This window comes from Grus americana, chromosome Z, assembly GCF_028858705.1.
Source record: "Grus americana isolate bGruAme1 chromosome Z, bGruAme1.mat, whole genome shotgun sequence".
Lineage (NCBI taxonomy): Eukaryota > Metazoa > Chordata > Aves > Gruiformes > Gruidae > Grus > Grus americana.
Window position 1 is genome coordinate 28,340,018 of NC_072891.1, and position 23,048 is coordinate 28,363,065.

Below are 23,048 nucleotides of genomic sequence, written 5' to 3' on the forward strand. Positions count from 1 at the left end.
GTTTCTTAAAACCACCAAAATATCTGCAAGTAGTTGTACTATCAGGTGTGTCGTGCCATTTGCAAATTTCACATCTCAAACTGCCTACAACTTCATAAACTTAAACATCTGAAACTGTTCTCCTCTTGCCTGGGACTACAGTGCTATGTTCTCCAGCCCTGACTCTTGCCATTAATGGAGGCAAAGGGGAAAAAGACATGAGATAATAGGAGATGAGGGGGGACATAGCTGCCCTCCTAGCTATCCCTCCCCACCCCCCCACCTCACATGCCCATGCTTCTGTAGGGACCAGTATCAAAATGAGTGTTTAATTTCTGATGTCAGACTGCAGTAAGATTCTAGCTGCATTCTTCCAGCTGTTCTGCTTTCCCAGAAGCAGAATACACATTAGTATGTTCCTCTGTACCTTTAGCTATTTACAGTAGGCCATCATGGGAGACAGTGGCTGTATTTCCCATGACAGGAATGTGAATACCTAAGCCAGGAAACTGCTCCTGTAAAAACACCAAGGAGGTTTAGATCAAATCCATATGACATTAGCAAAACATGAAAATGGGATCACTTTATTTGGACAGTGCTCAGCTGAGCAAACATAATAAATACAAAAATCTGAATAATTGTTTCTGGCACACTTAAGTTCCTCACCAGCTTGTGTGGTCAATGTTCTTAAATGGCTGAAGGTTTCAGAGGTCTTGCAAGCTTGTTGAAAATGCACTGCAGATTTTGCAGGAGCCCATGTCCAATGCTTAGTATCAAACACAACTTAAACAAGCAGAACTGCATTAATACAGCCATCATTTTCTGGATTGTTTGTTACTTGTGCGTATTTCCCTAAAGAGAAAAAGGAATTAAATGTCTACAAAAGCTTGAAGTAGTTCACATAATAAATTACTCTTCTATGTTTGCAAATTCAATCCACAAGTCTCTTAAGTGTAGGGAATTCCTGTTCCAAAACTGAAATGCATTTTGCTTTCTGCTGAGCTATGAACTTACATTCTCAAAATATTTTACTCATGCTGTTTTTTATAAATGGATCATTTAGAGTTCTGGGTAGATTTTAAAAAAAATAAAATTCCTAGGTCCTGCTATTGTCCAAATCAACCTCTCTGTTAAAAGAAGTCAGCCTGATCCTACGAAGATACTTCTACACAGAACTTCCACTGAAAAGACAATACAGTTGCTCATAGTTCACATGGTTAGGTCTTTATAGACTTGCAGCATTGCTTAAAGTGAGACATGGGCAAGCAAGTTGAGTCTTTGTTCTGTACGTCACCAAATTTGAAAGTGTGAACAGAAAGCCTAAGATTAAAACTTAAAGCTTGTATTTTTAGACTTGCCTAGTAGTTGGTTCTGCTACAGCCAAACCTAGTATTTAACAGTGGATCAATTATGACTATAAGACATGGTCTTAACAATACATCAGGCAATGAAGACAAAACTTTTAAAAGTAGTTCTGCAGCATAGCTAGTTTAACTACTTACCCCAGATAACTTTGCCCCCTTGTGTCACCAGGCCAAGCTCGCTCACGTTCACCTCAATGACGGTACCCTTGGTAATCACACCCAGTGTTGTATACAAAGGAGAAGAAGGATTCTTTTTTACACCAAGGATAGGTAGGCAAAAAGTAGCTTTAAGTTCAGGATGTGTCACGTGTGCCTTCTTGAAACGCAAGCCCTGTTGCATAAGGAGTGTTAGAATGAGTTAATATTTGCTTTAAGTGCTCACGACTAACCTAGTTTAACACTTTAAGCATGATGTCCTCAGGTTTGTATGTTTTGAGAGACTGGGAAGAATACAACAACTTAGAATACAGAATGCTGTCTGCCTACTGTAGAATGCTAGATTTGTTTAAAAACCTGATTAAGGACAAGATAAAAATTGACATCCTGAAAATATACATGGAAAGCTTTAATAGCAGTACAAGAATAATACTTGCTACCCCAGATGGCTTCTGTTCCATGAAGAAATTGTTTATGGTAATGCATTTAACTGTGCTACGGGTTCTTAAGACTAGAAATTTTCCTTTTTTCTTGTAAAACTGAAAAACCTTTCAAATATTGTAAAATATTAGATACCCATCTCTTACAGCACTTTCTGTCTAACAACCTGTGCTTTGTAAAGGGTACTTTACTATGAAGTACCACGAACTTATTCTGTGTCAATAAAAATCTATCCAGGACTTCCATGTAAGATGACCATGAAACTAGTAATGATGTATGATCCAGCAGGCAGCCTGCATACTGATACAGTTGATTCCTGTGAGGAAACAGGAATTTATAGAAACACTGCACTATCTTAGTGAACCTACTTTTTCCTCCTGTGCGCTGCCAGGTTGCTTGAGCCCAGGCACTGTTCCCGCAGCTGTGTAAGAAAAGGCGAGGCTGGAGGCACAGCATTTCCCTTGCATACAATAACAACTGTGCTTCAAGCTCAAGCCAGAAGGAGGGAGTTCTGGAGTCCTAGAACAGAGTTGGCTTCTGCAGCTCAGAGAACCACAGCAGCTTGAAAAAAGAAGCCTCCAACTTTAAAAGCTATTCAAAGTGCCTTTGCTAAAGACCTTTGCTAATTTGGCAGCTCGTAGCTTTAACTTACTGGCATCATCTCAGTTATGGGAGCAAGAGCAGAGGTATTTCAACACAAGACTGTGACTGCAGGGGCATCTCCCCACCCTCACGCTATTTAAGTTTGGATTTTTGCAAGGAAACTACTAAGAGTGTTCTATCATGGAAGAAAGTTTCCTCACCACAGGAACTCAAAGCAGTAAGTCAACAGAATTATTACTTAAACATCCTTTAAGGCTCAAGAACATTACCATTGGTCGAATGAATCGCTCATATTTAGGAGGCTTCCTAGTAAAGCCATCTCCGACAAAACAAACTTTTGTAACCATTCTCTTCCAAGCCTTCTTCTTTCTCTTTCCTGTACGAATCACTTTTAAAACTTCTGTCTCTCCTTGTGCACGGACCTTTGGCACAGGAACCTCCCATTTCCCCTAGAAAGGGTGAGAAAAAGTAGTCAGTAGTCTTACATGCCACATTGCTAAATGAAAAGGGACAACCAAAACATAAAACTTCCAGAAAGAAAAGTGGTAGACCTTACTTTTTATACAACTCATGCTACTTATTTTAATTAGTCTTTAAAGTTTTTAAAATCAAGATATTGCCTCTATTTCTTTGTCCTAGATTGCTCCATTACTCAAAGTTTCAGGTTTTATTTAGACTTTGCTTGTAGGCTGTAAGTCAGCTAAGCATCAGCAAGACAAAGTGGTCATTGTCACAAGTAATTGCAAGTATCTCAATTTTAATACAGTTACTTACAGCTTTTTCTTTTCTTTTCTGCTTGATCATGTTAGAGAGAACCTTAGCCCGGGACTGGCCTTCTCTGTCCAGCAGGTATGCTGGTACAGCTCCTTTAGGCGTTTTTTCATCATCCTTTTTCTTCGTATTTCTCTTTTCATGCATTTTAATGCTGCAAGGAAAGAAAACCCGTATTAAGAGTAAGATAAAAAGGCTCGTTTTTAGATACATCCTTTTAACTTACCTTGTGCCTGCTCAAAATTTTTAAGAGATATTTGTAAACAACTATGTACTTATATTTAAAGAATAATCCTAAATAATTTTCAAGGTAAACTAGTAATTTCACTTAATGTAACAACATACAGATTGTACAGTACATAAAAAGCTTGTCGGTTCCCATCAAGACAGGAACACAAGACATGCATCTTATTAAGGAATTTCTGAATGACTTAAGTAGCCAAACACTTTGAGAAGGGGTCATGGTTCATTATTTTTGAGGCCATTTAGGGGAAAAAAAGACCTACAACCTAGTTAACAAACCCAATACCTTTACAGGTAACAGAGGAAAATAACTGTCTATACTTGGAAAACAACAAAACCAGAGCGGATAGATACTAAGTTCATTGCCAATAATTTGCAGCTGTTTACAGCTCTGATTTCAATTCCTGAACAACAGAGAAAAAATTCAGAAAAATGCTTTAGTTTATCTATGCTTGATATTGTAATTTATCCTGAAGACAAGCCCCATGTTCTCCTGAAACACCGTGTCTGTTAGTATACTTTTTCTATCAACACCATTTAAAAAATGCCTGCTGCCTCTTGCTACGCTAATACAGAAGCTGATGTAAAAGCACTAAGTAAACGCATTCATATTTTTGTCATAATTACATTAGTCACTGCTATTGCTCATTAACACTTAGGGAACGCTTTTAGGAGCGGAATTGTTAACATCCATTGAGAAGAGAGGAAATCAGAAATGTCTTCACTGTGGCAAAACCCTCTTTCTACTACAACCTGAGCCCTACTTAAAAGTATGACATGTGATCCAAGTAATAAGTAGGGTGTTTTTGGTAACGATATCAACGTTTCATCTCATCCTTCAAATATCAGGATGACTGGACAGCGTCAGAGAAGCGGCGGGTACTCACGTCTTCTTCATCTGTATCTTCTCAGCATGCCGCTGCTTGTGGTAGAGCTTGGCCTTCAGCCCGATCATCTTCTTGGCCTTCCGCGACCGCTCGTGAGCCTCGCGGCCCTCCTTCTTCCTCCTCTTCTCGTGGTAGTCCAAGCGGTACCCATAGCGCTTGCGGTGCAGCTCGATGTACTCGTTCTGCGGCTGCGGGCACAAGGCAGGGCGGTGAGCAGGTACCGGCGGCCGAGAACCGGGCGGCCGGGTCCGGCGCTGCACCCCGGCGCTGGGACACGCGGCGGGGGCCCGAGCAGGCCGCGGCCTGACGGCGGCACCCTCAGCGCGGGGCGGCGGGGCCCGCTCGGCCGCTTTCACCCCTCCCCCGTCCCGTCCCGTCCCGTGCCCTGTCGGCCCCATCCCGCCACACCGCCCCGGCTCCTACCATGGCGGCGTCCCCGCGGCGTGTCTCCGCGCTCCGCCGAGCCCTCCGCCCACCAAGCTCCTCCGCAGCGAAAAGGGTGGGCGGGCCGAGAAGCGGCCCCGGCTGGAAACGCTCCCCCGCGGCGTTTTGGTTCCTCCTCGCGGAGAGGCGGCGGTCCGCGTCCCCCGAGGGCTGCGCGCCCACTTGGCATGGCCGGGAAGAGGGGATAAACGGAGGGGGAGAGGCCGGAGAGGCAGTGTTTGCCGCCTGGGTCTGTCAGGTCGGGGTGGGAGAGCGGCTAGGTGGCGGGGCCGGCAGGGAAAAGAAGAAGGAGCGCGCCTTCCGGTGGCATGGCGGCTGTCCCGGCCACGGCCGGGCCCGCGGCGCAAGCCCAGGCTTGGTCTCGTTAAAGCTCTTCGTCCGGAGGCAGGAGGGGGGCCGTGGGAGTAACGTCCCAGCGGTTCGCAACGCGGCAGGCAGGGCAGTGCGGAGCGTCACTGGGGAGCGACCGCCTGGGCCGCTGCCGGGGCTGGGCACGGTGGGCTTGTCACGGCCCGCAAGGTGAGGGCAGCGCTCCCGCCCTGCGCTCCGGCTCAGCCAAGCGCAGCGGCGGCTCCAGGAGACGGGCGCCTGGCTTGTAAGGTGGGGGGGTGGAAGTGAGCCTGTATGCAGGTCCCTTTCCCTTTGTCATGAAACTCTGCCGCCGAGCGTGAAAGCACTGGAGCTGGGTACTGGTGGCACCTTAAGTTAGCAGCAAGCCGGCTAGGAATGCTTGTGAAGCTTCTGCACTTGGGCTTTGTGTCACGGTGGTTTTGGCGATGCTTAAAAACTTGTGGTATTTAACATTTTCTTTTATTTCTGTCCCAAATATGTAATTTTCCCTGCTCCCCTTCCTCCTTCAAGATCAGAAGAGCTGTTCACCCTTCACTGATGGGTAGTAGATGCTCTAGAGCTTATTAGCATACACTCTGATGTTAATTTTTCTGTTTTACTGTTTGCAAATTGCTTTGAGAAATATGTTTAATGTTTGTGGATGTGCATTTATGCTGCATTTTTAAGGCTTACTAACATTCTTTTTACAGATCTGACACCCAATTTAACCTGCAAAGTAATAATCTGAAAAACAGGAACCTGGTCTAACTTGAAAAACAATGAAGTTTCGTGATTGATTTAGGTGGAAGTAGTGTAGTTACCTGTTTTCTGTCATAAGCATTTTGTACAACGTTTATTTATCTTGGCAGGGAGCAGCCTTAGAGACGAGGGCCAGAATGTTGAGAATGATGAGGAAATTTTCAGTGAACGCATTGAAATCATCAAGTTTGTGCAATGAGGTAAGCTTTTTCCCAAATTTTGATAGTTCCTCTGTGAGCAAGAGGAATACTCTATTACTCTGAGTAAACATCTTGTGTGTGTATGTGTCTCTTTTTTTTTTTTGTCTTTCCTTTAAAAATTGTTATCCAAACAGAACACATAATTTCATGTTGGGATTGAACTTCACATAAGTCAGAAAGTGGAAGTTGAATTTGTAATTTTTCTGTAAACTCTTTTACTTATCTGTGATTTTGATTACCTAACATTTGTCATTGTTAAATTTATATTATTGACACAAATAATTAGATGTATTTAAAATATTATGGGTACCGACAACATGTTTTGATGCTATCATAGATTTTTACTGGACTTCCCAAATAATATTGGGGTTGGACTTTGTTTAAACCTCGGTGCTACCATCTTCCTGCTTCTGCTTCCAAATAGCTGGTATCTTGAACTTACATAAATATCTAACAAACAACATCAGTTCCTGTAGATATTTTTTTGAGTTTAGTTTTCTACAACTGGCAAAAATGTACCTACAAAGTAATTATTTATAATGATAAATACTATATTGTTTTCTTCCTTTTAAGCATTTGTATTTCAGGAAGACAAAAATGAGAATTACAAGTGTAACACAGAAAAACTGCAGTCTAAGAAACTACAGTTCTCCACCAGGTATAAGTTTAAATTATTTTCTTAATAGTAGCATTTACTCTAAAAATCTGGAAGAATACTTTCTAAACTGTGTTTTGTTGTATTCTTTTTGGTCATTATTTATAGAATTTGTGTATGAAGTGTGAACAAAGCAATTAAAAGGTTCAAGGACTGAAAAGAAGTGTTTTCTATTGCTGCCATTTTCTCAGTAAATATATGATATAAAGCCTTTAGAAAACAAGAGAAAGAAAAGACACAGATGTATAAGAAATCAGGTCAGTTGTGAAGCATGCTGGAACCCCTCTCCAGTTGCCTGAAGTATTAATTGGTTATCAAATAACTGATGATAGCCAGCATGTTGGACAAGGGGAGAAGGACAGGGATCTGATTAAATTGAAGCGTTAAGTTATCATTAGTGTATTTTCTTTGCAGATTCAGGATTAAAGACAGTAAAAATAAGGTACTTGGAAAACAACGTTTCAATTAAAAGGAATTTTTGCTGGTTTTTGAGTAGCGGCACTGAGATTGAATGGTAATTGTAGGTAGTGTTGGTAGTATAAGGCTGCTTTTCTACATCAAGATAGAGATGGGAAGAAAGTACTCATAACTGGTGGGCAACCAACTTCTTTAAAAACCCCCAAACTGTTAATGGATTCAGCACTGTGTATCTTCTCAAAAGTCTTTAACCTGCTGTCCTGTACCTGAGAAGAAGACTTGTTCTTCTCAGTTGCTAATGTCCATGCGGTCTCTGTTGCTATGTATCACAGCTTCTATGTAGTTGTCTATGCAATGTCCCTGCTGTCTACTGCCCAGTTTTGCTGTGCTGAATATTTCAGTGTGTCACACGGAGGCAGAGATTCATTCCACACACAAGAAGATGTCATGACTTAGACAAGCAAGAAATCTCCAACATACTAATGTGTTATTTTGTGGGTTATTTTAGAAACTGGAAGGAAAAAGGCAGTGTTCATTGGAGTCTGTATTTGGGGGGTGGTGTTGGTGAATTTTCAGTCTGCTACCTTGCTTATCCTAAGATCAGTCTTCCTCCTCATCGAGACGTTAACCTCGAATATACCTCTTTAATGTCTCTCCGTTAAGAGGGATGATCTGTGAATGAATGTTACTTTAAATATTGTGAATTCTGTCTGGTCTACCAAAGATACACTAGAGTACTAGGAAAGTGAGTTCCTGAAACACAACTGAAATGGCTTGAATAACGGAATCGTGAATTAGTTTCATAAAAATTTAGCTTGGCAGCTTATTTTCCAATTGAATAGGGTGCGAGAGAAGAAATACCTGTCAAGAAAATAAGCATTTAAAACTCCTCATTCCCGTGTTTTCTTAACCTAGGTCAGTTTGCATTCTGTCCCTGAGAACTATGCTGTCTAGCTTCAGTGTTTAAAGGAGAAATGACTTTTGAAATTTGTTATCTAACAGCCAGTTCAGATGAACGTCAGCATTACAGTTGTCTTGAACTGTGGCATGTATTGTTATTGCTTCTGCAGAGTAAGATTTTACTGTGCTGATGATACTTTTCTGTGTTGGCGTTTTCCTATTGTTTCTAAATTACAGATGTTCTGAAGAGTTTCTCTTTTTTTTTTTGAGAGAGATTTATTGAAAATTAAATACATATCTTCAGAAATTTGAGATGGTAGAGATTGTCGTGAGTTGTGGCTCTGAATCTTTTTTTTTTAAATAAGCTTTTTAGGAGTTTTCTCAAATATATTTGATTTGAATCTATCATTTCTACACTGTCCCCAGTCTTACAAACTGTTGTTTTGTTTTGTCTGTCTCCAGGAGATGTTAAGTCTCTGCGTTCTGTCATCAATCCTCATATATCCAGGTACGTCATGCTAGCTTATTTTTTGGATGTAACTGGCAGTCAGAGCAATTGATGTGATAAAAAGTCATGGGTTTTCATTGTGCCTGTCACATGCATAGTTCACATGCATGTTCTAGATTAAAGTTAGTACTTCCTTACTTTCACCCTTCTGACATTTCAATATAGAACAGTTGTTGGTGTCAGAGACTGTGTCTTGTTTACATCATCAGAACGAAAACTGGGCTCTTAGGGAAGCTCCAAATCCACGGTGGTTCTGGGAGCTGAATAAGGGGGAAGGGATGTCTTGACAACTAGACCACCGGTGTGGGAAGAGCTGTATGCTTTGTGTTCATGGGAGCGCTCAGCCGTGTTAGATGAGGGCAAGGTAGTTAGGGGCTGAGCTGCCAAAGAAATGGTTTGGGGGTGAAGCTCCCTTGGAAGACTACGTGTGTCCTGAGGGTGAATTCAGCTAGCATTAATGGTGAACCAGCGGCAAGGGGGTGGGGGGGGTGATTGCAAGGCTGTGATGCACAGAGCTAGTGAAGCTGTTTTGGAAGCTACTGGTGAGGTACTTCAGAAAGGAAGACTTGGCTGAGCAGAATCAAGGTCAACTTTATGGGAACTTGGATGCTGTCTTTGGGGCATAAAGGGTATATACGCAATGGATTGTTTCAGGCACCAGGGGCTAGGGATTGGGATCAATGAGAGGGTGGACAGGCTACTTCTGTCTGTGGGGAGGGCAGGTGGGTGAGGATGAGGCCAAGAAGTGGCCTTCCCCTGAAGTGAAGCGTGGAAACCTGTTCCAAATCTCTTGAGTACTACTGATCTGAAGAAAATCCACAACAATTTCAGTACTAACAGACTTCATATCAGAATGTACATTATATTAGATATGGAATAGAGGAAAAATGTTTTTCATCTGGTATGCTATTCCCAGTGATTATTAATTGTTTATATTAGTAACAATGTCACTGAATAAAAAAATTACGACAGTAAGAGCAATGTTTTTGCTTTATGCAGAATTCGAAACATTGGCATAATGGCCCACATTGATGCAGGGAAAACTACGACAACGGAAAGAATGCTGTATTATTCTGGATACATAAGAACACTTGGAGGTTAGAAATACTTTTTGTATTTCAGCAGGTTTGAGAGATTTAATAATATACAGTAACATGCAATGCAGTTGGAGGTTGCTGGTGGAATACTTAGCATAGAAGCCAGTTGTTCAAAAGTTATGCTGCAATGTAATTAAATTTGAACACACAATCCATTATGTTCTAAGGCAATTGTACTTTGAGAGGTCATGGGTTCTTATTCTTCTTTTACTTTTAGTGCCTTGACTTGTTTAGCATTTAATTAGAAGTTCTCCTTGTTTTACTTGTTGCTCCTTGGCCCTTCTGGTAAAGCTGTTTCTTCAATTCTCTTTTGACATGTAAAGAAACAGATTAACAAAAAGTAATAATTTCTTTTGAAAGCCATAGAACAGTAAGAATTCTTTGCTTCAACAACTCTCACAGAATTCTTCAAGATTGAAAGGGCACAGCAGCCTCCACTTGTGCTACCTTTTGACCTCTTAATTCCCTGCTGTCTACTGTGTATGAGAATGGTAGATGTTAGGCTTGTGCAGTGGTTGTACTTGGTGTCCTGCCTATTTAAAAATGTCCTGCTTCTCTTCTTATTAAAAATTAAAAAAAACCCCAAAACCCCAAGCAAAATGCAACCTCTTGTTTGTATTTTTGTTGTTTTTTTTAACTTTAGTTTTAATTACATTTTAATTACTAAATTTTAAAATGTCACTACCATTCCATACAATGTGTGCAGCCAGGCTTTAAAAAACTGTAGTTTGTTCATGATTTTGGACTTTGCTTTATTTTTTAAGTTTCTCATGGTGTTACCAGGATTAAGAACAAAAAAAAGCTTGTTGGAATTGCTTGTCTTTGACTTATGGAGTATTTGTTCCCTGGAAAGGGAGGCTGGGTAAATTAGCTGACATTATAATTTTCTGAAAAAAGCTAGTTTTCATAGTTTATACATATATAAAAGGGACAGTATTTCCAAATCTCTCTCAGCGTCTGTATTCCAAGACAATTTCAGCTTTTGAATTATTTACCTACCCAACTGTAATCCTGTTTCCTGTTTGCAGATGTTGATGATGGGGACACAGTGACAGATTTTATGGTACAGGAGCGAGAACGTGGCATTACCATTCAGTCTGCTGCTGTTACATTTGACTGGAAGGACTATAGAATCAATCTGATCGACACCCCAGGTACTGCACTTTAGCAGTACTCACATTATGAAGGGAGAGGAGATGAGGTGGGGTGCTGTAGAATATAAGTCTTAGTTTTAATATGGTGCAGTATTTAATTGGTTTAATTGCGACAGTAAAAAGGCTGAGCTCTGTTCAGCTTTGGCTAATTGTTGTTTGCTGGTGCCTAATCCAGTTTATTTAAAGTGAGTTCAGACATTTCCACACTAAATTGCTCTCAGTTCTGGGATTACAATGTAACAATCTTGTGTGTTTCAAGGACTGATGGATGTATTTCTCTGCAAGTGAAGACAGGGTTGTTTTGGCATGATCGTAAAAAAAAAAAAAAAAAAAAAAAATTGTAATGACCTGTTGATGTTGCCTGTTTGAATTATGATGGTATAAAAGGAAGATTGTTTCTTAGGTCATGTGGATTTTACAGTGGAAGTTGAGCGTTGCTTGAGAGTACTGGATGGAGCTGTAGCAGTGTTTGATGCTTCAGCTGGTGTTGAGGTAAAAATAACTGGTAGATTCTTTTTAATTTTTTTTAGTCTAATGATTCAAGTCAGACTGAAATAATAATAATAATAGTACAGAGATATTGCTCTGTACTATCTGTTTTGATGCTTTGATCAAAATTTCAAATCCTGTAGTGTACAGGAATTTCCATAGTAATAAGGGGCAAATAAGTGGGATTCCCAATAAAGTCTGGGGTTTTTTTTGTCATTTTGTTACTGTCCTTTGCAAAAGTTAATTGACGCGAATGCTTCTGGCCAGCTCCACTAGTGGAAAGAAATGACTGTCTGTTCATTTCTCATTTTCCGATTTCATGTAGAAAATGAGTCTTGTGTGTGTAGCCACAGAAATGCTTGCCTGTGTGTGCTTAAAGTATCTTAGCAATAAAGTCTTAAGTCTCTACATTACTGAGTGTTTTCCATATATATCCCCTGTAACACTTGTTTCTCTCCGTGTTCCCTTGCCTGTGTGCCTTTAGTGAAGGACAGGGAATGACGGCAGCTGAGAGACGAGATGAGACGAAGCTGCTTGTGGAGTGCATCTGTGCCGCTAGATACAGAATTGTCACAGCACATTCAGCGCAGCTCCCTTCTGTACTCTGAACTCGGTCCTGCGGCGGTGCTGGGGAGTGTATAATTCAGCTGTGGGCACTAATGTTTCCATTTTGTCTTTTGCTGTAGGCCCAAACTCTGACAGTGTGGAGACAAGCGGACAAACATCAGATACCACGAATTTGCTTTTTGAACAAGATGGACAAAACCAGGGCAAGGTATTTAGTTATTTTAATCATTGCTAAAAACCTTGTAAGAGAATGTATCTAATCAACTTTAAGTTTTTCTGTTAAGCATAGAGCCAATTATGTTAATATTTGCGATATACTTCTTTGATTATGCAGATCTATATTTTTGTGTAATTTTAGGAGTAATTTTTGCAGTAAATAAAGAATGGTAAACCTATTTTACCATATTATTAAATTTTGTGTAACTTAGTATCTGTTGTTTTAATACAGTTTCACATACGCTGTTGAGAGTATCAAACAAAAGTTGAAGACAAAACCTTTGCTTTTACAGGTAAGCTTAGAAATTAAATGTTTATTTGCTTTCTTTTGACTGGAACTCCTTTCTTAATTTTTTGCAGCTGTCTAAAATCTCCACTCTATTTGCAGTTGCCCATAGGGGAAGCCAAGACCTTCAGAGGACTGGTTGATGTTGTGACTAAGGAGCAAATAATTTGGAAACCTGATTTGGATGATGGAAAAAATTTTGAGCAAAAGCTGCTGCTGGAGGCTGATGATCCCAACCTGTTCCAAGAAGTCCAGGATGCCAGAAATACCTTAATAGAACAAGTAAAGTTCTAAAGTAAATACATAATATATTTAAAACTGTTATTTAGAACAGCAGAAAAAATAGGCTGAAAGGGGCCTCTGGAGGTGTCTGCTGCAGTGACCTGCTCACAGCAGGGCTATCTTCAGCATTAGATCAGGATGCTCAGGCCTCGCTGAGTTGAGTTTTCAAGTGTCTAAGGATGGAGATTACAATCTGTCCCAGCAGTCTGTCCCAGTGCTTGATCATCCTTATAATGAAACCTTATCCCTTTTCATCCAACGGGAATTTACCGTGTTGCAACCTGCAACAGTGCCGCTTGTCCTTGTGTACTTCTGGCTGTGTTTTCCCTGAAGCAGGCTCACCGCCATTTCAAGTAGTAAGAGACAGCATTTGCATCCTGCCTTAGCCTCTCCAAGTTAGACAACCCATCCCTCTGGGCCTCCAGCTGCACTCCAGCCACCTTAGTGGTTTTCTGCTGGACCTCCCACAGTTTGTCAGTCTCTTTTGTGCTGGGAAACCTAAAAGCAAACAGATGTGACCCAGAACCTGCAGGATATCCATACCCTTCTGGACTGGCAACTAGTAGCTGGATGGGGTGTTGCAGGCTGGTCAAAATGGCACTAAACACTGTGTTAGAGGCAGCTGAATTCCACCATAAATCTTGTTCCAGATCCATCCCAAAAGTCCATGGGAGAGATGAGAAAAGAACGGTATAAATATTTTTAACATAGATTGTCGTACTGTGAAGCTAAGACAGATAACAGAAACTTCATCTACTTGATACCAGGTTTTGCACAGTTGACAGTGAAGGGGTGAAGAATGGAAGAATTAATGGAAGTACAAGAATAATTTGCCTGTTGATCAGTGCAGAACATTTGAAATAGCTTGTCCAGAGTGTTTTTCTTCTCCCATCAGGTGGCATTTTAAGGTTCCCCATTATTTTGTGTAATTTATATGATGATACTGGAAGATTTGGTTGTACTTAAAAGACTGTAAGCAAGTCTTGTCTCCAAGTAAAAAGTTTTTTTTATTACATTTGATTTGCTTATATACAACTTAAAAGTGTAGTAGTGATTACATTTGAATGTGTACTTTTATAAGCAAAAATATGGGAGGTTAACAACTGTTTATTTCAGATATCAGTATCTTGGAAATTATTTGTTGGAAGGACTGCCCTCCGTACAACTTTGAATAGCATTGTACAAGTGCATAAACAGTGATGCTAGGCTTTCAGTTTAGTTTGTAACATCAGAATCAGAGAGATCCATTTTATATTGCTGAGTTCAGTAAAACACATACACAATCTTGTTTTCAAAATTTCGAGGTTTTTAATGGGATTGTTATTACTTAGCCTCTTAAGAAATGTATCATCAGATAAAAAGCTTTGTAAGAACAGTGTTGGGTTTTTTTTTTTTTCCTTTCATTTCTGGGCCCTTCCTGAAGCAGGAAAGGGTGGACCAGTAGCGTGATAAAATTGAGATAAGCTTGTTTTTGTAAAGTATTTTTAATATGCTTTCTATCCTATTAATACTCCTTATCAGAAACACTGTAAAATCTAGTAGTTTGAATACCAGCCATCTTGCACACTTTGCTTTTACTTAATTAAATGAATGCTTTCCTTTATCGCTTGTGTTTTAGCTATTAGCTTAATTAGACTTGTAATTGCTTATGAATGGCTCATTTCAGTATTTGGTCATTTGCTGTCATAACCGGTAGAGGGGGCAAAGTGCCTTCTTGCATGTAGGGTGTCCAAGGTCTATGACAGTGCAAAGGTGTATGTGAGATGAGGTTTAAACGGTAGTTAATTTATTTGTCAAGTTAAGTGGTACAGTTTGAAAACACAGATGAGCTCCTGGACCTAAAAGCCTTTGATATGAAGGTGGTCAAAATGCCCTGAAGGCTTGTCTGGTTTTTCCAGCTGTGTATCTGTTGGCATGCCAAGGTTACTTGCCGCTTAATTCAGACTCCACCTTGTTTGCAGATCTGAAATATATTCAGTTATACCCTTCATGACTGTCACTGTATGGCTGCAGGCTTTTTCAGTTTCGGGAAGACATACAAGCATTCTCTCTCACTGATGTTTTGCCTAACAGCAGCTTTATAAGTTGATTGACTTTTTTCCCCCCTGTCCTTTCTTGAAACTTTCATTTCCATAATTTTCTGTGGTTTGAGTTTATGATCTCTGATGTCTTTAATGGCTTTTTTCCTGCTCTGCTTAGCTATATATCCTACATAACTAAGATTTGTGACTTGTCTGTGAAACTGCTGTATGCCAAGTAATAACTATTCTGTTGAAGGTTGCAGATCTGGATGATGAATTTGCTGAACTGGTTCTAGGAGAATATAGTGAAAATTTTGACTTAATACCAGCTGACAAGGTAAGTTTTACATTTCATTATTTATAAACAAGTTTTTACTAGCTGTTTTTCTGAAGGGCTGGGGTTTTCTTCCTTTGGCACATGCAGATTATGATTTTGCAGATGTGCATTTTTTATTAAAAAAAATCACACCAGCTTTTGTAGTGAATTTACAGTACTGTGTATTTAGGACAACATATATTCAAGCTTAGTATGAATTTTATACGATAATGCACTAGCTATGATTCTCAGACATGCTAGGCATAACTTTAAAAGTAGGATACCTTTGTTCAGGAAGCTTGTTTTTCTTGAAAGTTAGGCTGCTGCAGAAGAGTTTAGGGAAAGGTGAATGGAATTTCCATGTAGACTCACTGCAGTCTGTGTCTGAGCTGCTGATTCTTACTAACAAAAGTAGCTTCTCAACCGCTATGAACTGGTTGGATCTTCAGACACTGCATGTTGAAAGTGGCAAGGTACAACGTTCTGAATTCAAAGGACTGTTAGAAAAAGAGCAGGAACAGCTGCAGATCTGCATGAAATGTTTAGAAATCTTAAAAGCAGTGTCTTCTGTTTTAGCATCTAAACATTTGGGTTTATAGTTTGGACCTCACTAAAAGCAGTGAAAGGAGTTTGGTAGAGTGATGTTATATTTGCAAACATACTTTTTAACTTTTGGGGATTTGTTAGCAATATCTGATAGCTGGAATGCAACTTAAGACTAAATTGTAGTTCATAGGTTAACAGAAAATAATTCTTTCTTGCAGTTACAGTCTGCTATCCGCAGAGTCACGCTAGCTCAGAAAGCAGTACCTGTCCTCTGTGGCAGTGCACTGAAGAACAAAGGAGTGCAGCCGTTACTGGATGCTATTACCATGTATTTGCCTGCACCTAATGAGCGTTCATATGACTTTCTGTAAGTACAGGGAGAAAAGGAGGGTCAGAAAAAGGGAAAAATGAAAAATATCAAGAAAACATTCATATCTTTAAAAATGTTTACTGTTTTTAGGTATTAAATAACAGTAAAGATGTGTGGACATAAAAATACACTTGAGTGCTAAACCTGCTTCGGTCAGTGCTACTGGAATTGTATGCTTTTATCTCCAGTTGTCAAACTTGCACTTTAGAGTTCTAAAGTCTGTTTTTTTATCTGAGGATATTGCCATTTTACAAAATTGATCTGGGGAATCATCTTTAGTATTGGCTGAGTGACATGACATCTTGCATCTCCTACTGGAGCTGGAACTGCTTAGGTTAATATTTTTTGGTATAAATGATTTTTAAAAGTCTGCTTCTATTAATATTACAATAAGAAACATATCACTTCTTAAATTAGTGGAAATTTAGGTAAATGTGATTTTGAGTGGATTAATCCTACAAGTATGCTTTTTATTGTGCTTTTTATTTTGCAGACAATGGTACAAGGATGACCTGTGTGCCCTAGCGTTTAAAGTTCTCCATGATAAATGTCGTGGACCACTAGTTTTTGTTCGCGTTTACTCAGGTTCATTGAAACCTCAATCAGCTGTCTATAATATTAACAAAAGTTGCACGTGAGTAAGATAGAGGTGTGGTTTAGTGTAGCATTGGAATGTCTGTTAAAGTCTGAGTAATGCAAGAATTTCATTTTCAGGGAGAGAATGAGTCGGCTGCTCCTGCCTTTTGCTGATCAGCAAATTGAAATACCATCACTAAAGCCTGGCAACATTGCTCTTACTGTTGGGTTAAAACAGGTAATGGAAAATACTGATTCTGTAAGGGAGCTTGTTTCATTAGTGCGCTTCCTCTTCTATGGTATTGTATCTCAGACTTGTTCTTGATTATTGTGACATGTAAACTTGCTTTATTTGAAGTACATATACACTACTTCCTCCTAAAATGCAATGTACAAATGTCAATAATTGACTTGGCAGATGCAGTGCTGATTACATGGAAAGGACTGAAAGCTGAGGATGTATTCTAGTGGGGTTCTGAGCTTGTATTTATATTCTAACTCTTAAAATACAATGTAATGCCATGGAGAGACCTCCTGCGGGGAAGCAGAGTGATGTTCCAAATCAGTTACCCCAAATCAGTTACCTACAGTTTAACGTAGGTTCAAATAAGTTTGTTTCATGGTTGCTTCTATTAGTTTTGTAATTCAGAGTTTTATTGGCTGAACAGATTTTGGCATGCATAAGCAAATTTTCATTTAACAATACTGTTCTTTGTGGCTTTATATCATGACTGGTCAGTTAGATTTAAAATGCAGTGAACTGGACAAAGAATTGTTAATCTAAATTTGAGCACAGTTTTTCCTCTTCCAGATCATTTTAGTTATCTGAAGAGAGAACTTAGAGTAATTGTTTATAACTAAGTAAATAAGTGGAGTTAAGCACGAGTGGTTTTGAGGAAGAAAAATTATCAGGGTTTGTAGTGTTGTTTGTTCCGGTTTTCTTTTTCATACCCCCTCCTCTCCCCATCCTGTGTCTTGTGGGTCACTGGGTGTTGATGTGTAGAGTGCCACTGGAGACACCATAGTGTCATCAAAGGCTTCAGCGGTAGCTGCAGCGCGCCGAGCTGGAAGGGATGCTGGGGAAGAGAAGAGGTCTACCAGTGATGTAGAGAGCCTTCTGCTGGCAGGCGTTGAGATCCCTGACCCCGTCTTCTTCTGTACAATTGAACCTCCTTCAATGGCCAAACAAGAAGGTACAACATAGCTGCCTAACAATATGATAAAATATTCAACAAATGAGATGTTCAAGCCTAATCATATTCTCATATGTAAGGACCAAGACTCTTCCCCAGTCCATGTGCACATTTCAAGGTTATTTGTACTCAGGACACTATATATAGCACACCAGCATGACTGCAGCAAAACTAAGCATGACAGTAGGAAATAAGTGTCTCCATCTGTTCTTTCAAAATGAAGAACTACTACTTTTCTAGACACAAAAACTAGAAAAGTACTAATACTGCTTGATTTAGTAATAGCAAAGGATACTGACAACCACGATCTAAAATATATCTGTGCAAAACAGCAAAAAGGGCCTTATTAGATCACCGATTGATAAATTTGTGCAACTCACTCATGTTACTCTATGGTGTAAAGTCTAGACTTACCAAGACCTCTGTGTGTCTAGTTAGGGTTCACCCATGCAGTGTGACCTGTAATCTTACTGCCTTTCCGAAGAATCTGTACCAGACAACTTGGTTATTTGACTCCTTTTGGAAATACATACGTTAAACTTTGTATCTTCATTCCAACAAAGATGAGCTAGGTTGGAGATGAAGAGGAGGAAGGCTAAGTGCCAGTGTGGTATGATAGAATGGAGCAAGGTTGAACATAGATTTGGAGCAACATCTCTGTAGGCTGAGCCACTAGGGTTTATTGTGTTCCTGTTTTGGGGGGGGTTGCATGTTTTGTTTTGTGGGGTTTTTTGGTTTGTGTTTTTGTTGTGGTTTTTTTTTTTTTCCCCATAGACTGTAAGGTAGATAAATGCAGTCTCAGCTGTGAGTTTATCATTCTGTAGCTGCTTTCCTGTAGTTTCCTCAGCAGATAAGATAATGGGGAATAAAAAAAAGAAATTTGCATTTGAACCTTTTCATGTTGAACTCATCTTGAAATATCTAGGCAAATCACATAGGAGTTAGTTGACAAAAAGCGCAGTACTTTTTACTGATTTGATGAAGCACTTACAGGTTCCATTCTGTCTTCATACAAGTACGAAATATCACTCTGAAAATAGTACTTTTAACAATTAAATTCAAGCACTCTGTAGCGTGCAGTTTATTTGTTGGATACAATCAGAAGTTGCAAGTTGCTTGTAGTTTGAGTTGACTTCGTTTGCCAAAATCCGTGCTTCTCTAGGATTCCGAGAGTAAGATTTGACCTTACGGGGAAATTGCTGTTTAGACATTCATCGTGATTCTCAAATCACTGAAGTCTCTTTAGATAATATAATGTTTGGTATTTACAGACTTAGATAATGCATTGAGCTGCCTTCAGCGTGAAGATCCAAGTTTAAAAGTGAAGCTAGATCCTGACACAGGACAAGTAAGATCAATCTTCTATTGCTCACCTTATAACCAAGCTTTATTTTAGATCTGTCAAGACCACCCTTCAGTTAGTATGTTTGCATATTGAGATTTTCTTGAACAGAAATGACTCCCTAAATGTTCGTATCATGTATGTGCAAAGTTCTGTGCATCAAACTAAAATGGAGCCTTGTGCGCTTGTGCTTTACAAAGTAGTCAGATGATGACCTTTTTTTATAGTAGTCACAGCAGTGGTAATTACCCTCTCACTTATATGGTGTTTATGTCAGATGACCTAAAGCAGTCCTGTTTTCTTTCTCTGCTCCTTAGAATTTGAAATATTTCTAAGACTGTTAAAAGCATGCAAGTCCTTGCTTAAACAGTTTGTATTAAAGCCTGAGTTTTGCACGTTTTTCCTCTTCTTACTAGACTATTCTTTGTGGCATGGGAGAACTACACATAGAGATCATTCATGACCGAATCAAACGTGAATATGGAATTGAGACTTATTTGGGACCTCTTCAAATAGCATATAGAGAAACCATCCTAAATGCTGCCCAAGCTACAGGTAAAATGAGTGAATGGAAGGAACATCTTGTTTATGGTTTTGTAGCTTGATTTACTTTAAATGATCTTATGAGTGACTTTGACGTGGATTTTATGTATTTGGTTGTAAATGGTTGTTTCACCTTCTCCCCCCCCCGCCCCTCACCTGCAGATGTATTGGACAAAACAGTAGGAGATAAACGACACTTTGTAACTGCAGAGTTAGAGGTGAGGCCCAGGTTAGGGGAGAGAGCAACGACAAAACCTGTCATCGAGTATGCTGCGAGTGTCATTGAAATGCTACCCAAAGAACTCCAAGGAGCTATAGAAAATGGAATCACAAATTCATGCATTCAAGGTAAAGGAAGTGCTATGACAGCTATACTGGTCTAATGTTTCTGTAAGAAGCAATTTAATACATTTAAACTATTAAATGTTAATTTAAACTCCTCAGTAGTACCTATTAATATTGAATGTAAAGGAAAACTCTGGAATTTCCTGAACTACAAAAATCACCAAACACTCCTTTCCCTATGCCAAGAATGGAAGTCAGCATGCCTTGGGTTTTAAGGTTGATTTCTCCTCAGTCAACAGTGAGCTTGGGGGTTCTTTTGGTTTGCTTTTTAATCTGGTATGAGATACAAGGTATCTACTTGATGACATCACATAAACCACAGTGATGTGACAGAAGTGGTTTCAGAGGCCAACATGTACTTACCATGCTTCTATTAGAGCTATTGATGGGGTTTTTTTTAATTATTATTTTCAAATATGTTAAATCCATGAAAGCATAAAATAAAAAGCCTTACCTAATTGCAAAGTATACGTTTTCTAAAGGACTAAAAGCATCCTTTACGTTTCATTAAAAACAGGAAATATTTAATAACTTGTGGCCAGAGAACTCTCCCTTACAGTAAAATTAACAGGCAGTGGATTGATAAATGAGAATTACTCTAGAAGCAGCAGTGTGAGGTGTTTTTTCCATGTTGCTTTGTTGAGTTGGAAAGCATCTCATCTCTGGCTGTTGAATGAGTCTTGACTGTGCTTTCTTCACACTCCTCAGACACTTCACAACTCTGCTGTCTACAGACTAAAATTCATGTAATTAAAAGTGCTTTAAAAATAAATAGATAGATAGATAGATCCGGCCATGTTCTCTGTAGGCAAAAAGCTGTGTGATGTGGTTCAGGCCTCCCATCCAATCTAATACATCTTTTGGTCTAGTGGAGGGAGATAACCTACCTAGGCCATGAGACAAGGCTCATCCCTCATGGAATTGAGTTAACCCTGCAGTTTTGGTGGTGGGTTAGTATCAGTCTTTGCTGTGATTACATTGTGTTTAAAAGGAAAATACAGAAGGTATGCTGGCTTCAGGTTAAACAAAAGGTTTCACTACTTTTTCAAATGAGGTCTTGTTTTAATAGACAAGTTTTAGATACTATAATGTATTAAAAACTAACAATTTTTGGGGATGGTTGTATGGATGAGCACACTCAGGAACTTCTGGTTCTGAAAATTAACTGTGCTTTTGGTAAAGAGAGTAAGAAAGTGTGAGTCTGCATTCCTTTGTCTCTTTTGGCAAAGCTAGTGTAGTGACATCGTCACAAAATGAGGAACAAGACCAGTAGTCAGGCCCCTAGAGAGGGAGGAAGGGGAAGGAAAGGGGAAAGAGGGAAGTGAGAAGCTCCAAATTAACCCTGAAACTTTTTTGCATGTCTTAATTTTCCGAAAAACAAATGTGCTTTTTTCTTTTTACCTTTTTTTAATTTTTGTTTATCCTAGGACCTTTGCTTGGGTTCCCAGTTCAGGATATAGACGTGACAGTGCAGTCACTGACGGTGCACCCTGACACCTCCCACACAATGATATCAGCCTGTGTCTCTCGTTGCCTGCAAAAGGTACAGGGAAACTGTAAGCTGCCCTAGAACACAGTAGCATGATTATTACTAGGAAAATGTACGTGTATCAGTATCTGGTAATTGTTCTTCTCTGGCAGCGTAATGCACTCACTGGGGTTGTTATAGCTTTTGGAAGTAGAGAATTTAAGAGGCAGTGTTAGCTTGAGTTATGTAAGTACTTATTATGTCAATTTTCAAAAAAAAAAAAAGTCATCGAAGTAACTCTCCTTCCCTTCCATCTAGGCTTTGAAAAAAGCTGGTATACAAATACTGGAGCCCCTGATGAACCTAGAAATCACAGTGAGTGAAGATCACCTCAGCGCAGCACTTGCTGACCTTGCACAGCGGAGAGGTAGTATTCAGGAAATCCAGAGTCGTCAAGATAACAGAGTTGTGGTTGCTGCTGTTCCACTAGCAGAAACGATGGTATGTGATTGTCTCATTAATGACAAAATGCAAATCTGATTTTTTTATATGCTTAAAAATAATTAGGCTTCAGTTCACTTTTCCTGTTGTTATAGATAATAATTTTGGAATGGATGTCTCTTACTGTATTTCAATTACTGAAGGTCTGAAGCATGTGCCCACAAATCTAGTAGTATTTTTGTACCTGATCCAGATTGTTAAACCAGCATGCTTTTCAACTCTTAAGTCAGAGAAGTAGTAAATACTACTAAAACCAGGTTTTACAGAGAATACTTTTTTTAAAAAAAAAGGTATATTATTAGGTTGACTCATGCATGTGTTGCACTTCAATACAGTAATATTCAAAAATTAACTTACTAGTATGTTGCAGTATACTTCTTACTCTATCTCTCTCTCTCTGTGACCTACACTGCTTTCTGTGCTAACTTATCTTCCCTTTATCATAAACTGAGTGACATGTGTTCTCCATTTTGTCTAGGGCTACTCAACGGTTTTGCGTTCTCTAACATCAGGCTCAGCAACCTTCACTTTGCAGCTTGCCAGTTATCAAGCCCTGAACAGTCAAGAGCAAAGCGCGCTTCTTCAGAGGAGGATGGGATTGGTGTGATCGCTGCACTCTGTAGAATGACAAAGCTATTTTCTAACCTCCCTGTTAAATATTTTCAGGAGCCTATTTATGTACAACAGTATGTTCTTCTGAGACCAACTGGTTGTGGTAAATGAATTAGCAGCTGAATGAGCAGACTGTCCAAGGGAAGGTTCAAGAGACAGTGTTGTTCTGGCACAGCCTTGTAATGGCAAAGCAGCCCAACCAGGGATGAAAACACAATTTGCTGCTTTGCCAGTTCTTATCTTGCAGATACCTGCAATAAGAACTGATGCAAATCCTCGTCACAGAAACGAGCACTGAGTGCACTTTAATGTGCCATTAGGACTGTTTCTTACTTTAGTACGTGAAGTTTATGTCTGTAAATGAAACAGCTTTACAGTTTTGGCAGTCTCTATCTTCTCTATTTCTTTTCAGCTGAATAAAACAATATGGTTAAATATTTTAAACTACACAACTAGAAATATTTATT

The 23,048-nt window shown here is 39.5% G+C and overlaps 2 protein-coding genes across 8 annotated transcripts; one reads left to right on the forward strand and one right to left on the reverse strand.

Annotated features, from left to right (window-relative positions):
- Positions 1-543: 543 nt before the first annotated feature.
- On the reverse strand, positions 544-5,000 carry NSA2 (NSA2 ribosome biogenesis factor). The gene is made up of 6 exons (XM_054811144.1): positions 4,868-5,000; positions 4,445-4,632; positions 3,318-3,468; positions 2,813-2,992; positions 1,482-1,674; positions 544-831 (listed from the first exon to the last, which is right to left on the reverse strand). Exons 1-6 carry the CDS (start codon positions 4,868-4,870, stop codon positions 764-766), a joined length of 783 nt encoding a protein of 260 aa, XP_054667119.1. The 5' UTR covers positions 4,871-5,000; the 3' UTR covers positions 544-763.
- On the forward strand, positions 4,997-23,025 carry GFM2 (GTP dependent ribosome recycling factor mitochondrial 2). 7 transcript variants are annotated; one of them, XM_054811121.1, is made up of 21 exons: positions 4,997-5,117; positions 6,088-6,177; positions 6,751-6,835; positions 8,612-8,657; positions 9,657-9,754; positions 10,783-10,908; positions 11,312-11,400; positions 12,084-12,172; positions 12,413-12,473; positions 12,569-12,748; positions 15,026-15,106; positions 15,850-15,998; positions 16,495-16,635; positions 16,716-16,815; positions 17,581-17,770; positions 19,042-19,118; positions 19,529-19,667; positions 19,818-20,003; positions 21,428-21,543; positions 21,787-21,969; positions 22,448-23,025. In XM_054811121.1, exons 2-21 carry the CDS (start codon positions 6,115-6,117, stop codon positions 22,574-22,576), a joined length of 2,328 nt encoding a protein of 775 aa, XP_054667096.1. In that variant the 5' UTR covers positions 4,997-5,117; positions 6,088-6,114; the 3' UTR covers positions 22,577-23,025. The 7 variants fall into 7 exon arrangements, 6 of the variants coding, with proteins under 6 accessions (XP_054667096.1, XP_054667097.1, XP_054667093.1 ...); XM_054811122.1 differs by lacking the exon at positions 4,997-5,117 and adding an exon at positions 5,126-5,327; XM_054811118.1 differs by lacking the exon at positions 4,997-5,117 and adding an exon at positions 5,186-5,780.
- Positions 23,026-23,048: the final 23 nt, after the last annotated feature.